Here is a 16,879-nt window from a genome sequence, read left to right on the forward strand (position 1 = left end):
TCATGGAATTTAAAAGAGAATGTATTTCTAAAAATAGTCATCCTCCAATAAAACAAATAGAGAAATGATGAAGAAATTGCTAAAGATGCACTGATAGGTTTTTGGAAGACAAACATTCTGTGAATTATTATAAGCAAATAGAAGTTGCCAAATCCTAGGCTTTATTTTACCATACTGCAGTATCAAATTGCTCTCTGACTTTATTTCATGGGGAATGGTTGCTGCACGTAAAGTCAAGGAATGATTATTTTGCTGAATGTGGATATTTATTGTTATGGCAGCAGGACTTACTGTGAACGGGATAGACTATATCAACCCATAACTACAGGGCAGAAGGCACTTCCTGCCTCTAGGGACAATTTAAGATGGAAACTTCATCAAAAAATTGAATTAATTTTACCATGGTGAGGTTTCAGTGATTAAATTTGGAGTTAATCTGTACAGTTTTGTTTCAAAATGATATTTGTAAACCCTGACGATTATTTCTAATGTTTTCTCTGAGAACAGAAAATAATGTGAATAGCACAGATCTTTTGGTCAGCTTAACAGCAATTATGAGGTCTTAGCTGTCCCTGCCTATTCATTCTCCCTTTGGTAAGACAGAGAAATTCATTCCCTGCAGCAGACCTGCCCTCAAAGATGGGATGTTAATGATTTCAGTGGCCCAATATCCATGGTGGGATTTCACCTGCAGAGTATGGGAGGGTGGGAATTAATTATCCAGTAATTTAACAGTGCTCATAGCTTTTTGACTCTAAGCTCGAAATATGAAAATTTCTTATCATTAAGTAGTAATTTGTTATTAAAATGCATTAAGATATATTTAACAAAAACCCCTCACTCCAACTTTTTGCAGCAGCAATAGCATAAGCACTACTCATGGCCAGTGTCATGTGCTGCTTCCAATGTGCTGTGTGCCTGAGGTATGTGGCCTGAGGTTGTCAGGTGGAGAGTTAAGTTTTAATGAATATTCCTCTTTTGTTCCCCTTTATGCTCCTTTTCGGTTCTGGGAGCAGTACTGTAGTTAGACATAAAAGGTGTTCCTCATCCATCATCCCGGAGTGGATGTACCATGCCCCAAAAATGAATGTGCAAAGAGGAAAAGGTCCAGATGAATCCCTGGATCGAAGGGAAGAGGCTTTGAGATCTGGCTACAAAGGCCTAGATATACTGTGTAGGAAAGAATAATCCATTTTTAGCTATTTGAAGATGACATAACTGGCAGTGGGGAGCTCTGACATTCAGTCTTATTAATGTAAAACCTAGCGATATCCATGTATCTGAGTGGATATTTTCACAATAATATTGGAAATTAAAGATTGTATTTCAGATGAGGGTTTTTAGGTGTTTATTTTTTGTGATGCAAATTCTTTTATCTTTTTTTTGTAATGATGCACTTCAAAATGCATAGCAGTGGAATTTGGGAAAATGACAGACAGAAATTGCACCAATGTGAATTAAAACTAAGTTTCCAAGCTCATCAAGTGATAGTACTAGGTGGGGAAGTTAACATTCCTGTTTTAAATTACATCTTCAATTTAAAATGTGGAATTTGAAGTATTGCTTCTAAATCAGATAGGTTGTTAGAATCCTATTGTTTTGGTTTTTTTTTTCAAAATGTTTCTCGGTCTTCTGTGAGGAGTGCCTGTGCCAAGAGGAATAAACAAAGATATTGTTTGAATTCCAGAAATATTTCTGGAATATTAATGAAATATCTCAAGCATTTTATTTCCTTCAAGCAATCTAAACTAGAGACACCACAAAAACATAATTGTTTCCACATATTACTTTTAGTCTTGAGATAAGCAATGAGGTTTTTGCTTGTATCAATTTTGTGTTCACATGTTTGTCCTTATACATAGGAAGTCCCAAATTTATCACACACAAGTTTTCAGAGGCCTTTAACTGATGCATAGGATTGGGTGGTGCAATACTAACATTCATTGACCCTGATAACACTTTATCCCAACTTACTTCCATCCTCTTCACTCAAACATAGGCAAACATTTAGGTGTTGGGGTTTTTTTTTCAGTTAACTCAGTTTTTGAACTACTTCAAAACAGGAAGTTACTCATTTTGAGTATTCAATTTATTATATGTCAACACTAAGAAAAGAATACATCCACATAGTTGACTTTCTGCAGTTGTCCTGTCGCTTTACAATGACAATTTTTAATCTCTGTTTTGAAATTGCCAGAGCAAAAGTACTGTCATACCTAAAGTAACTAAAGAGGGATATCAGTGAATACAATCAGATGATAAGGAACTCTGTTGTCACATTAGCAACTTAGAAGCATGTAAGCAGATATTGGGTAACAATAATTAATATCTTATTAATTTATAACCAGAAAGAAAAATCACCTCGCAAGGGCTTAGCTGTCGTAGATTTTCTTTTTTGCATTCAAAATAAAATAGATATGGTCAAATGAGTTTTAAAAAGAAGCAAAAAGCCTTTAACAGCTGAGGAAAGTCCAAAATAATGAGCTGAAGTTTTAGCCAAAGATATCTAAAATTTTGTAAGAACAATTTGATAAACTTTTGAAAAGCTGAAGTGAAAATTCAGGAAAGAAGTTAGCCAATTTGCTTTTTTATATATAAGTCCAGGTCCCATTGTTATCTCCTCCTTTTCTACTTTGGCTCCTATTTCAAAACCATTACAGATAAAAATGGAAAAAAAAAATATATTACAGGCACTGGTAATAACCACTCTCTTTCTACATGCACTACCAACTACTCAGGCTTACTAAAATGCATCCTTTGTGTAATATAAGAGGCACAAGGTGCTTAATTCCATAGAGAATTCAACAACTTACGGTTAAGGTAGGTGTTTAAGACAACGCAGGCACCTGAGCAAAGTTACACAAGTGTTCTCTAAACTTCTGCTGTTGTATGTGCACAGGACTCGCATTTTAACTATGCTGAACTTCTGGAGCTTATCACATGCCTAGAAGTCCTCAGTTCTGCGAAGATTAGTTAAAAATCCTGAAGGCTCAGTTTTGTATGTATATTTAGATTACAGTTGCTATACATTGACTGCTTTGACCACTGTTATTTAAAACATCAGTAATGACACGAGAAAGAGGGGATGCTGTCTGTAATGTAGCAGTTACAGGACTTGTTCAGGAAGGGAGAAAATGCTGCTTCAGTAGCTGAGTGCTTGAAATTTTCATGCGGTAGTTGCTGAGGAGTAACATGCCTACTTACTTTTTAAAATCTGGACATAGTACACAACAGGCTACCGTGTTCATTCTCCAAGGCAAACTCCAATAAAACTTAAACAGCAAGAATCATTATTTTACAGTAAAGTTTCACGCATTTCTTAATTGCTAATTTTCATCTGCCAAAAAGAATAAGCAACAAGATTGGTAAAGCTCATTCATCTTGAATGTAAATAGATAGCAAATTTTAAAATGAGTTAATCTAGGTTGTTGACTGGTGAGAAGAGATAGCTTACCATGGAGTGTATCTCATGATTTCTTCTCTCAACTTTCTATCTCCGCACACCCCATTCTTTTGGTGCTGGAGCTCCTGCTAAAAAAAAATAATAAAAAAAAAAAATAAAAATAAAAAAAAAAAAAAATGAGGAGACCAGTTTCTCATGAAGTGGCTCCTGCACTCCTGTAGTTTATAGCCTGAAATATTAAGATAGCCCCAAGTTGATACTACTTAATGGTGTACTCACTACAGACATTTATTTCTTGTCTACCTAAGATGTAGTGCATACAGACTTCTACTTCTGGAAACCTCAGTATCTTAATAAGGAATAAAGCTAAAATGTAATATGAAATTAAAAGTACAGTAAGTTTCCAAAACCAGATTGATGTTTATAACAAGTCATTTTTCCTCTGCTAAACTACTCTGAAAATGAAATACGCCTCTTTTGTGGTTTATGGTGTTACCGGCAAGATTGGTGGTGGAGGCGATTCTCCAGGCACCAAAAATACATGTAGATCTCTACAGATGTCCCTGGCAAACAACTTCACTTGCATTTGGTCCAAGCTGTCATGACTCCATTGACATAGGATGTCATTTGGTAGAGCTCTTAAAATATTCTTATCTCACCATTCAGAGACATTTTTGTAAAACTGAGAAAGATATGTGGAAAAGGAGAATTTAAATACCATATCTATCACTCAAAAAGGCATAGAACATGTAACTGAGACAAATTTTGTTGAGTATTCTATCTTTTTTTACACTTCTTGGTCAAGCTGGAAAAGGCAGACAAGTTTTAGAACACAAAAGCCCCTTTTCACGTCTAAAGCAGAAGCTGCAAATGTTGCTGCTACAACATGGCAAATACATGAAGGATGTCAAAACATACACATTTAACTTGCTATTACTCAGTCTGAATGGAAATCTTCATCTTAAGCACAGTAGTCTAATTTAAAGGTGATAGGTGACTCAAGTGTCTAAAGTATTGGCCCTTTCTTATCTTTAGTAAAATTTTTACAACTGCATTAACTGTTGAAGGGGACAGATTTAGACTCCTACAAAGAGAGGGAAATGCACGGTCTATTTCTAATATCCAGTGTTTAATGTAAACTACACAATGCAGTACAAGATATATGTCCTGTTTTATCAGAAGTTATCTGAAATGTGTGATTCTGGCATAGGCAAAAGTGAATCTTATTATTTAGAAGTGGCAGCACCCTTGGGTGGGTCTCCTAAAGTTCTTGTGGGTTTGACTTCATACTTTCCTTTGTATCCACTCCCTGAGCTTCTGCCAAGCCTACCATGCTTCATTTCAGGCTCTCTCTTTTTACCTACTAATTAAGGACTCTCAATGTGTGTGTGTATTATACAATTATATATGATCTCACAGGCAGCTTTAAAGAAGTAAATGGTTGCAAAGAGTAGCTGAAAATTATTTTTTTCTCTTTTGAGACATACAAGTTGTCATACATGAAATGTAAAATATTTCTGCAATAATATTGGTATCAGAACATGAGAAAAACTTGGTTGTATTAATAGATACAGTACTTTATTCCTCACTGTTGACATCTGCAAACATTTTGTTTATGCTAAGTAGCCTCTACTGCGCCCTTTGCTTCTTTGCCTCCACTTTGAATTTGATAACTCTGCTGCCCATTGGCTCTTTAAAGAAAATATAAAAGCAGAACTAGATAACATCAAAGTAAGTGCACTGTAAATCATTAATGCTAGTGCAGATATTCTACAGCATCTTGAAGCCATGATATGTAATCTGAGAAATTATTAGAATCCATAACTAACAAACAGAATCAGACGAAAGTGGTCCTGTTAACTGAGTCTAACCTATCCTAGGAAAATATGTGCTCTATCAGGTAAAGGTGATGATGGTATATTAAATTGCTATTAACATTTTCTTTTGTCCTGTAATTCTCACTAGCATTGTGCTTGGCAACGTTTGACAGGTAGACAAACTAGTATACTAATTTTCCCGAAGAGGAAAATGAGGGAAAGATATTTCAATAGTTCTAGTCTTTTCACACTGAGATCACTCTAAGGTTCAATCTGGTATCAGACTTATCACGTGTCAGTAAGGAGACTAAAATTGCATTTCTGACTATCATTAGGCATTAAAGTTCAAGTGGCTTTTGCTGCAAAAGCAGAGCTATTAAAAACATACAGCTGGGTGAATATGAAAAATATTTTTCTTACCTGTACTGTTACCTGAGATTTCTTAAAATAATGAAACTGAAGAAAGTCAACATGATTAAATTCAGCTATCACATCCCATTTGGAGTTTTGTTGTTGTTCTATGGCCTTGGGCAATCTTAAAATAGTCAATTTCATCTTGTTTTAAGTTTATACTTCATTTAACCTTTGTTTTGACATACAGTTCAATATTTTTCGTACTCCTTCTGCAGAGGAATATTAATTAATGTAAAAACCTACTCCTAATGGGATTTTTGTACGTGTTTTTTTTTTGTTTGTTTTGGAAGCATTCCAGTTCACCTTATAAAAATTGACTTTTACAAAGTTGGCATTGTATATAACATTTCCCTTTTGTTCTTTTATTTCAGTAATCTTAAAGCAATCCCAGTTTTAATGATCACATATCCTCTAACAATGTTCACTGCAATAGAAGTGCTACTTGCCTTTGATTTGTGTCTGACATACTCCTGTACAAGTTTGTTCTTTGCTGTTAGGCATTTGTGGTGTTTAATTTAGTTTGTCTTGTCAATCGGTTATGTGGATAAAATGATGCCTAGGTGAATGACCCATACACCAATTAACGCAAGGGTTTGCACAGTAGAAATTTTCACTTGTGGAGTGCAGTCCGACCTTCCTAGATCAATGTTCAGGACCACAATAAACATGTTCATAACCTCAAGAAACTGTTCATTTTACCCTCTTCCTCCCCTGTAAATAAACAAACTCCAGAGCCAGGGAAATTAAATTATGCCAATATTTTAGTTAGCTCATTGAGTCTGAATATTCTGGTTTTCCCTTGAGGCTTTTAACTTTCCAAAGGACCATGTTTTGCAGTTCAGCACTGCAGGGGTACCATAAGCAACCTTGTTTTATGTCTTTCCCATTTTTGAATTGCAGTTTAATGAAGGCAGCCATATGTAATACACATGATTTTCACGAAGAATTTAGCTGAGCTTTACAGTGGGGAAGTATTTGTTGCATATTGGTTTTGGGTTTGTTTTCCTATTTTTAAGTATTAATGTATTAAGTATTAATGTTGATTCATTATTCCCAAGCTCTGTTGCATCTACTTTTTTCCATTCTGAACAGATGGCTATGATATCTTGAGGGATCCTGGTAAAGATGTAATGAATTATGCTTACATGCAAACACTTCTAATATCTTAGTTCTATTACAAAGAGTCACCAAATAATTTGTCTTTAGTTTCATTTGGAAGTGTCCACAGTTCCCTTTTTCTTATTTGATCATAAGTGGAAATACATAATAGCACGAACAGGTGACAGTCTTCATAAGCATGAAGACTCACAATTCACACTAGCTGCCATCCTGAAATTCTTCAGACAACCCTCACTTGAATGAGAGCTTTCCTTGAGCCAAGGGGACTTTTTGCTCTTATTGATTTCAGTGTAAGAGTTGGCAGTTCTTGCTTGATAGAGCACTTAGTAGGAATGGAAAGACAAAGTCTTCCACTGTGAAAATGTAGTTTCTGCAAAACAGATATGTGGGCAGATATGTGGACAGATGCCTTTCTCATCAGAATACATGGTCTGAACAGCTATTCCCAAGAGTTTGGTTTTCTTAGCAGTCTTAATGTGCCTCCCTCAGAACAGCTCAACTTGCAGCCTTAATTCTTCTCTCCTGGAGAGTTGTTTCCAATTCTTTTTGCAGGTTAATCTGGCAGCCTCCATCATGAGGGCTGCTGGAACTCCCTTGGAGCTCTCATACCAGGACCAAAATCTGGTTACAAGGTGGGGTTGTGAGGAGACACTGTGATTCTGCTTTCTGACAGAGAAGTTATCAATTTCATGCTATTGTTTGACAGATTTTTCCAGACTTAACTGAAGAGCAATGTAAATATTTTCTGTGGGTTTCATGCATTAAACTTTATGAAGGTCTTCTCCCTCTGAGCAATAAACCCTTTTTCAACAAACAAACAAAAAAAAGAAGGTGGCCAGACTCAGCACTCTGGAAGTGCCATTTCCAGTGTAAGCACTCGTGAAATCTTTGTGAAAAAAACACTAAAATAAAGTCCTTAAAAATTGTCCACTATTTATAAACTGGGATCACTAAAGCAAGCTGCAATAGGATTTGTGGGTGTTGGATACATTTAAAAATCAGCATGGTCATTTAAATATGTACAACCATGTTTGATCACTTGTGACAGCAAAATAAGCTCTAAGTTTATACACTCGCATGCTCTTACCTACTGAGATGTAGTCCTTGAGTAATCCCAGTGGATACTATTTAACTTAAAAATAGCATTCAGCCATATAATTTCTCTGCTGGCAGTTGAGCATCCAGTGACACACTATACCCTGCATGTTCCCTTAACTTATTCTCCTAATTAAACTTTGTGAGTCACTAAACAGTTGTTGTTTAGGATGGCTGTAAATAGTATTTGTATATGTAACAGCATAGAATAAATGACCTCTAAATTAGTTAGTGATAGAATAGGGTGCATAATATCTGCCGGGGACTTTGCTGATATGCCTGCTGTAGGCATATCTTGAAATCACTTTGATCTCTCCATGTCACGTCAAAAAGTAATCAGCCACATCCAAAAGCCACATTCTTGCTCAGTGTGTTTCGAATTATTACTGATTTCAAGAGTTTAGTCCACTAGCAATACTACAGCAAACTTTCTATTTCTTGATCGTTTCAGATCTTGATGCTCTAGTTCAGAGCTTGTGAGCCATCATTGTCATTGTGATTTACCCAAGTTCAGTGGGACGGCCGTAATTTGCACACTTTACAAGAGGAGCCTATTGAACTGAAACTTTTTGTTTAATGTGAAAGTTAGTGGAGTGCACTGGATAGGAGTACAGACTGAAATCAAACTTTCAATGAGAACATTCTTAAACTCAAATTCAGGATGTGAATCAAACCTGAATTTTCCCAAAATTTCAGCTGTTTAAATTTGCTGTAAATAATGGTGGCTTTGCTGTGAGTTGGGCATATGTGTTTTAATATTAAAGCAAATTTACACAACCTGACAGGAAAGGTATAACTAAAATTAAGTTGATACAGAATTTATCCCTTCTTAATGCAACCCTGTCAACTGGGATTTCATGAATGCAATTGCAAGAATATTTTATGCTTTTTCTGATGATCTGAATTATTTTTATGGTAATGATTATTCCGGTTCACATTGTACTGACTTGATGACATGTGTTTCCTGGTTCTCATTCTGTAGCACATGATGATTCTTCCTTAGATAAGCATTTTCAAATATTTATTTTGTAACACTAAGCCATGGTATTAAAGAAGGAGAGGAGAAATTGTTTGGCCTGTAAAAGAAATTGTTTTCTACAAGTCTAACAGTTTTAGCTGAAATTTTCAACTACCTTGCCAAAAATGTGTTATCGTCAATGGTTTCTTCTCTCAATTCTGCTTTTATTCATATCATGTATATATTGCTATATATTCAATTTACAGCCAGAGAAAAACAGAAATTCAATAGCACCTTGTTTTAAAAGAACATATAGCTTATTTGTTTGAATTAAGCCCAGGAGAAACAGCATGCCAATAATATTAGTGCCCCTTTGCACTTGGAGGCCATTTGAAAGAAGGTGAAGCTACTTTATGAAATTATAGATTATTTAAGGAAATGTGAACAGCATGATTGAAGATATAATATCAACCATGGAGAAGGAATAATCTTCATCTTTGAGCAGAATGAAAACACAACCACTCGATCCCGCTGCCAATGTTTCTTGTAGTCTTTCACTAGTATTAACATTGCTGTATCCCTTATTATCATCCTAAACATCTCTGTCATTGCCCACAGGCTGCAACATTCTTCTGTAGCTGTTTTATGCTCGTATTATACTGAGGTACACTCTTAATGGTCCTTTTTAAATTCCTTTCCTTAGATACCATTTTCAGAATGTGATTATTTACTACTTCATATATTTCTGTATTTTATTAAAATGGACTGTATAAACCAGAAAATTTCTCCTTCCCAACGGTTCTAGGGATCTATTTTTATGTGCTTTGTTTGGCTGTACAAATCTGCTGCCTCCTAATATAGCGCTGGAAAATGATTATCAGATTACCTTTAATTTTGGTTGATGCGTTTCTGCCAGGCAGAAGCAAAAATCACTGTAATAGTTTTGTTTTCCACACTTAGTTCTACTGTTTTTACTTCTACTCTCAAAGGCAGCTCATTGCCAGAAGGGTTAAATACTTTACATTGCAGTGTTACATATGCGTAAGTGTGTTTCATTGTTTATTTTAGGCTCAGCCATGAATTTCATCCAGGCTTTCTGCACTTAATACAAACTTTTTCTGCAGCAAAAGCAATTCTAGAGGGTCAATTCAGGCTGCATATTAAAATTAGTGCTAGTAATGGGATGAATGTGCTCTAAAATTCTGCTTGCAAAGCTGCCTATTTTTCTTCAAGGCAAACATGAAACATGAACATTATATTCTCAGGTCATCATCACAGAAAAATATATTTTCCTAAATCCTCTTGCTGCTTTGGATCACACAGCAGTAAAGACTGCACTGTATCTTTCTTTGATTTTCTTATTCAAAAAGGGTGGAGCATTTCTGTGTGCTTTGCCATTCAAACATTCCTGGTGGTTCTATTTTCAACTCAAAATTTTTAAATTAGTAACAGATGTGATCAGTCTTTTGACTGAAACAGAGGGCAAATTTTTCTACTATATTTTGAATATTTTTTTTAAAACTTTTACTGATTATTGAACCCTGAGTGCTAGTTTTTGTTACCAGCCTTTACTATAAACAGTATCTTAGACCACAGAAATCTCACTGAAGTCAGTGGGGAGTAATCCTGATATAAGTATGATAAGGGGCAGCAGAACATATTTGGAGTGACTATAAAACGCAGCTTACAGAGTGAGACCCCGATGAGGTGTGACATCCCAGTATTACATATCCTAACGTGTTTAGGTACGTTTTGTTAATGTATCATCCCCACTTACACCAAAATTGCAAAGCAGGTAGCCTGGAAAATGATTGGCATACATGCACACATATGTTATTGGTAATGCTGGTCCATTGGCACAAAACATATAGAAAACTCTTGTGCAGCAGAATTCCCAGGAAACTTTATAGCTCTTGTGCACAATGGATTTTGGGGGGCTTGATAGCTCTGAAGCAGGAAAGAAGGCCTGTGAGCAGGACAGAAGAAAGAGTCCAGAGGAAAAAAAAACCTAAGGAGATTCAAATTCCAATTTAAGGAATATCATTTTGAGGTTTAAGTTGCAGCCATGAGGTTAAATTAGAGGTGGAGCTACTTTGCATTTTTCACACAGTTTGAGTGTGAGATTCCCCCTCCTTTCTGCTCTTGAACTATCTTTATTGCTGTAATTTATTTAACTGCCAGTCTCATCCTTTCTTCTTGCTTATTTATTGACATATGCACTTGTGATAGTGCAGATGCTCCTGTAATCTTTCATTCTGCTTAAGCCTTTGATTTTTCTTTTGTTAATGATAATACAGATGCATGATTACTCACTTAGATCTGTAGATCATCTAGCAATGAGAGCTGATAAATAATACAGCCTGTGTTTTCCGTAGTGATTTTTAAAAGGATTTGAAGGCCAAATAGGTCTTGACCTTCTGGCACACAAAAGGAAACAAACACGATGTTGAAAATGGAAAGGCAGGAACCTACCATTTTTGTAGGTACGATACCTGTTTCACTTAAAAGGGGATGAAAAACATTCACTAAGGAGGATGAAGCTTATGTGTAATTAAAGGAAGCCTGCATTTTTTTTCTTCCAAGAATACTGAAAATATTCAAGGTATGTTTAGGGGCGAATGTGAAACAGGGATGAAAGAAATACAGAAGCAAATTGCAGTTTGCTGTTGTCAAAATACCTCTGGCTCACACTAAAGAATGTTTCACATATTTTAAATTTTCGAAGTTTGGTTTTACTTATGAACATCTTAAGTTGTCTTGAGAAATTATATAACCTAAACATTCAGACTTTAGAGAAGTGAAGTGAAAAGAAATTAATTTGTCAGATAAGACAAATCTTTTGTCAAAAATGCTTTCCCATTGGTGGAACGCTGAACTTAGTCTTCTGGGCGCTTTAAGGCCCCTGGGCTGACTTGCTGTATTTGTCAAAATAGGAGTTAAATAAATGCAAAATGTCTGTCTTTTGATGACTTTGAAGTAGTTCTCTTTTTTTTTTTGTCTTGGGGCAGGAGAAAAGATGTCACTTGGATGTCAGAAAGCTTTTGAAGTTTTCAAGCAGAACCATGCTGGCAGTATAACCACTGAGGACAACAAACAGCTTCTAAAACAGAGGTGAGTGTCATAGCAAGATACAGCTGGAGGCAGACATCTGAGCGTTCATCCTGAGTCTAGGTAGGAATTTGTAATTTTACACCAGACATCCAGGCTTCTGTTGAGAACTTGGTACAGAAACTTCACCGTTTCTTACTGGGAATATTTCATATTCAGAAGGCACTGAGTGGTGACACAATAATAGTCTGGATAGAATACGAAAGTGGCATGAGGAATCTTAGTGTATCTTTCCTCTGGTTTTATTCATCTTATCTTCATAGTCATGTTGAAGCAATGTGGTAAATGGCATTCATGATCATGAATTATCTAGAGGAAGTAAGATCCATGTGCCTGAATCAATTACTGCAATTTCCATTGTCAAAAATGCTTTACTGGCTTCAGCACTGAGTTGGACAATAAGCTAGGAGATGTTTAACATATGCTTTTGTCTGTTGTTCCTAACTTGTTTGCCAAGTGATTTTAGCTTCTCTCTGTCAGTTTTGCACTCAAAACCAGAAATAATACTTTCCTCCTCCACGTTTATTGTTAACACTGGCAAAACACTTCAAAACCTTCTGGTGAAGATGGTGAGAATGGCAAAACATGGAAAACATTAATTTTCATAAAGCAGATTTTAAACATCTCAGAAATTAAACCAACAACCCTTATCCATGTTAATTGGATAACACTACTGTTTCAGTGTCAGTTTTTCAAGTGTTAACCCTCCTTCTACTGCAAGAGAAATACAAGATTTGGAGACTGGAGATGCCAAAAGCATCTCTCTCAATCTACCCTTGTAACTAACATTTCCCCTAACAAGTTTGTGGGGTTTTTTTTCCTTTTTTTTTTTTTTGTCCTGGGATTTTCTCCGTCTCCAGTTTTTTCCTCCTTGCTTCTGCTTTCTTAATAACACCATTTTCCTACTTATTAGGCCTGAAAGGCATTGCTTTCATGGTCACTGACTCTTATTTACTTCAGTGAAATTGAGGCAAGTAATGTTCTCCACATCTCTGTGACTTATTCAAGATCTTGCTATTTATCACTTTTCTGAACTGGTTAACTTTCTGCCTCGGTCTATAACTTAGCCACGGGGACACAAGTTGCCAAGGTATTAGATGTATGTAAGAATTTATCCATGTAAAAAGGATGTTTAGTAATGCCTTTGTTCATCATCAGTATATCAGATGATGCCACATCACTGCATCATCACTGCAGAAATTATTACACTGCAATGATTTCTGGTAATACTGTCTATTGAGCAGAATACTTCGTGGTCACAGCATAATAATGGGAGCAATACAGTTCTGAACCATGCCCTGAATTTCCTCTAGTTAATCATGATTCTTACATATTTTCTCTGTTTGTTATTACTGTGAAGCAAACCAGTATTTCCTTCTGGTTGCAGAACATGTAATAGAGATGGGCAGAACCCACAAAGTTTGACACAAGTTTTGCTTTCCCTAAAGAACAAAGATATTCAGACTAATGCCTTGGGTAACCCGTCTCTAATATGTGTCAGCTGACTGCTGAAATCAGTGCTAATGTGAATGTTGATAGCCTGGAGCAAGACAGTTTTCCCTTGCCATTTGCAGTCATTTTTAGCAAAGATGCCTATAGTTCCAAGTTTACAGAGTTCATTAAAATGGATTTATATCAAGTCCAGTCTATAATTTGGAATGCAGCCTCTGAACTACCAGTTACACAAAAGCTCTATTACCCAGCCAGTGTTCAAATTGCACAGGAAGAAGTGTGTGGACACCACATGTTTAAAGGTTACCATAGCTTCCCTTTATATGCAGGCCTCTTATGTTAATAATTTTGTGTGTAGTTTCATAACCACTTCTGTCGTACCACAAACGGTATTTGTTTCACAAATTACTTATTTTTAGCTGTCTTATTTTTTTCTTTCAGTATTTTAGATAGGTTTTCTTGGCTTGCTAATTATATCATTCTTATATTAATTGAATGCTAAACTGTCAGTGAGCCTAGTTGGAAGTTTGACTGTGAAGATCTCAACTGTTGCTTGGGCTGTGAAATTTTTCATATAGATGTGAATATACATAGTCATACATACATAATATACATATATTTTTTCTGTAACTACCTGTGTATAAACAATCAAATGTAATCAGTTGATTAAATCAAATACTGAAAACCATGTCTTGTTTAAAAACAAAACATATATAAAAGAAATACTGTTTTTAACATAAAACTTTTCACCTATTTCAGAGCTCTTTACAGGAGCACTAGCTCAGTACTGTAACTCAGTACCATCTTTGGATTTAAACAGTGGCAAAACTTATGTAGTTAAGCATTATTTCTCTCTGAAGCTCATTTACTGACTCACTGTTCAAGTGAAAGACAATAGATTCAAGCTATCCTATTAGGACAGTTGCCTATGGGAAGTGGCTTTGTAAGATAGAAAAGGTGATCTTCTACAGCTTAGTTTGCAGTTAATACAAAGCAATTATTTTTCATTTTTCTCCTGTACATTAGTAACTGCTGCCCTGCTTAAAAAAATCTGTGTTTGTGCCCAGACAGAATCAGATTTCTGCAATTTGGACTTCCTATACCTGACTTCCAGGGAACTTAATAATATCCTGTTTCTTAATGCAGCCCTGTTCTCTGAGGAGGAGAAAAATGCATTTCATTTTCTGGTGAAATATACTAAGAAGAAATCTTCCCGGCTGAGCCACTCCAATGTAATATTGCATACTGAACAAAGCTTTTAGATCCCATCCTATTCAATATTTCCAGTAGTAAAATTCTCTATTCTCTCATTAGACAACCTCTTGAGTTTGTCTTGGTTTATATTATGAGTTAGAGATTTGTTTTTCAAAAAGTTTATTTTTTAATTACTGGCATTTGCATTCAAAGAGTGAAATCTTCGCAAAAAAATGTTTGTTTCACTAAAATTAGTGCCTAAATTCACTTTGGGCTTTCATCATGGAATATTTATCTTGTAGGTAATAGAAGCCATGATTTGGCCACTTCAACCTTTCTACGGATTGGTCTTCATGTAGGATACACATGAACTCTTTTCAGCTAACGTTATAATTGTTCACTCATCACTATTCGTAGCAATATCACCTTTGTGCTAGATAACATCTCTTTTTTGTTAAAGGAGTATCAGAAATAGTCTTTTCCCTTTCAATATTAGAGTCAAATCTTATGTCTTTATCTGGTTTATTTTGTTTGACTATGATTGATAGTCACAGATGGAATTTGTTGGATTGTCATAAATTAATGCTGAATTTCAGTTTATGTTATTGTGCCAATTTATAAACTCTGGTGTTTGAGAAACATATGCATGACCCATTCAACTATTGGCAGTAACCTATGAATACGGGCTGGATAGATATCTGGCTTCAACTTGTCCAGCTAAATCTCTCTGTGAACATTAATCACAGTCAATAAATAGTCAACAGGAGATTTGCCTCAGGAATTAGGAAGTAATTGATGAACTTAGTATTTGGCTCATGGGACCTGAGGGAAAGAAAGAGAGAGGTACTTTGAGGTGTTTCCCTTTGATCTTTACACACTCTTCAAGGCCTGCTTGGGTGCTCTAAGTTAATACCAGCAGAAAAAGCTTATATAGACATCTCACAGATGCTTTGAGGGCTTCTGCCTTCTTTACGTAAGAAATAAGTGCTGAGGAACCCTCCAGCTTCTGCCATTTAGCCATGTTGAATTCAGCCTTGAAAGCAAATGTTTGTGAGCAGATACAAATGCAGGCACCCGAAATTCTAACTTGTCCCAGTTTTACAGGGAAATGGTCTAACTGAGAAGGGAAAATTTTCCAAACCCCACCTCCCCAGGGGAAAGTCATATTTCTTGACTCTGTTTTGCCATTATTTGAGTTAGACAGAAATACAATTTGTGGATTTCCTCAGTTACTTTGGCTAGACCAAGACTCTTCCAGATCAGCTGAAGGCTTGCTTAAGAAATAAGTATTACAGTTCTGCCTACACATTCAGCAAGGTTCAACTTGTAAACATCCAAGTAACAGTTCAGAATTTCATGTCAAGCCTAATGTCCTACAATAAATGTCACAATGCAACAAATCATCATCCTACATTTTGAGCTGTTACTATTTAGACTATTACAATTGATATTTCCTTGAACAAGCCTCAATTCTCTCAGAGACTCTTCAGACTTTGCCATTGTACATTGAATTGACTGTCATTATTTTTACAGCAGAATGTACTTGGCATTTGAAAGCCTGATATGTATGCCATTTGTCCTAAACAGTTTTATATAGTGCTGAGTTAAATAAGTGTAAGAGAACAATTATGACAGCAACTGTTGTAAAAGATCAGAAAACTGACAGAAAAAGACACAAAAGGAGAAGGCATCAAGTTCTAGCAGACCGTAGGGAATGTGGAGAATATAAGTGAATTTGTAAGTCTCTGTAGGAAGCTATTTTTTAAGGATATACTTAGATATAAAAGATTTCGTAAGGAGCAAGACATACAGTGAAGAGGATGCTTAGTAACAGTGAAGTGAGCATCACTGCAACACCATGTTGCAAGCTAAAATAGAAACTTCTGATCATTAGAATATTTTGCATACCATGTGAAGGTTTGATTATTTGAATATAATGAGGAAGTGGTCAGTGAATTAATTTAGAAACATACCTAGTGGGAATTTCATATTTTAAAAAAACTAATTTCCATTTTTGAAATGAGGTCAAGCTGTTTGCATACTACAAAAAGGGAGTTTCCAAAGCCTGCTTCATTGATTTTTTTTTTCCATCCTTCTCGGCCTGCTTCTTACTTGCTATTTGCGTATCTTCATGTGTCTAGCTTTGGCTTGTATCAGTATTTGAGCAGTAGCTGAATATCTGAAAGTTTGCATTCACATAAGGACTATCTGTAGAAGAAAAGAATAATTTAGTTTTCTCACACTGTCTTAGATTTCTGTTTGAGAGGTTTCTTAGTGACTGGGATGTACATTTTCACACAGCACAAACTGTGATCATCA

The 16,879-nt window shown here is 35.7% G+C and overlaps 1 protein-coding gene across 1 annotated transcript in view; it reads left to right on the forward strand.

Annotated features, from left to right (window-relative positions):
- The window catches only part of KIF6 (kinesin family member 6), a 165,257-nt gene that overhangs the window by 96,741 nt on the left and 51,637 nt on the right, over positions 1 to 16,879 (forward strand). The window contains exon 14 of the mRNA XM_068400006.1: positions 11,815 to 11,917. Within this exon, the coding sequence (XP_068256107.1) occupies positions 11,815 to 11,917 (103 nt within the window). The remainder of the gene's footprint in view (positions 1 to 11,814; positions 11,918 to 16,879) is intronic.

Source organism: Nyctibius grandis, chromosome 1 (genome assembly GCF_013368605.1).
Source record: "Nyctibius grandis isolate bNycGra1 chromosome 1, bNycGra1.pri, whole genome shotgun sequence".
In the NCBI taxonomy this organism is placed as follows: Eukaryota; Metazoa; Chordata; class Aves; order Nyctibiiformes; family Nyctibiidae; genus Nyctibius; species Nyctibius grandis.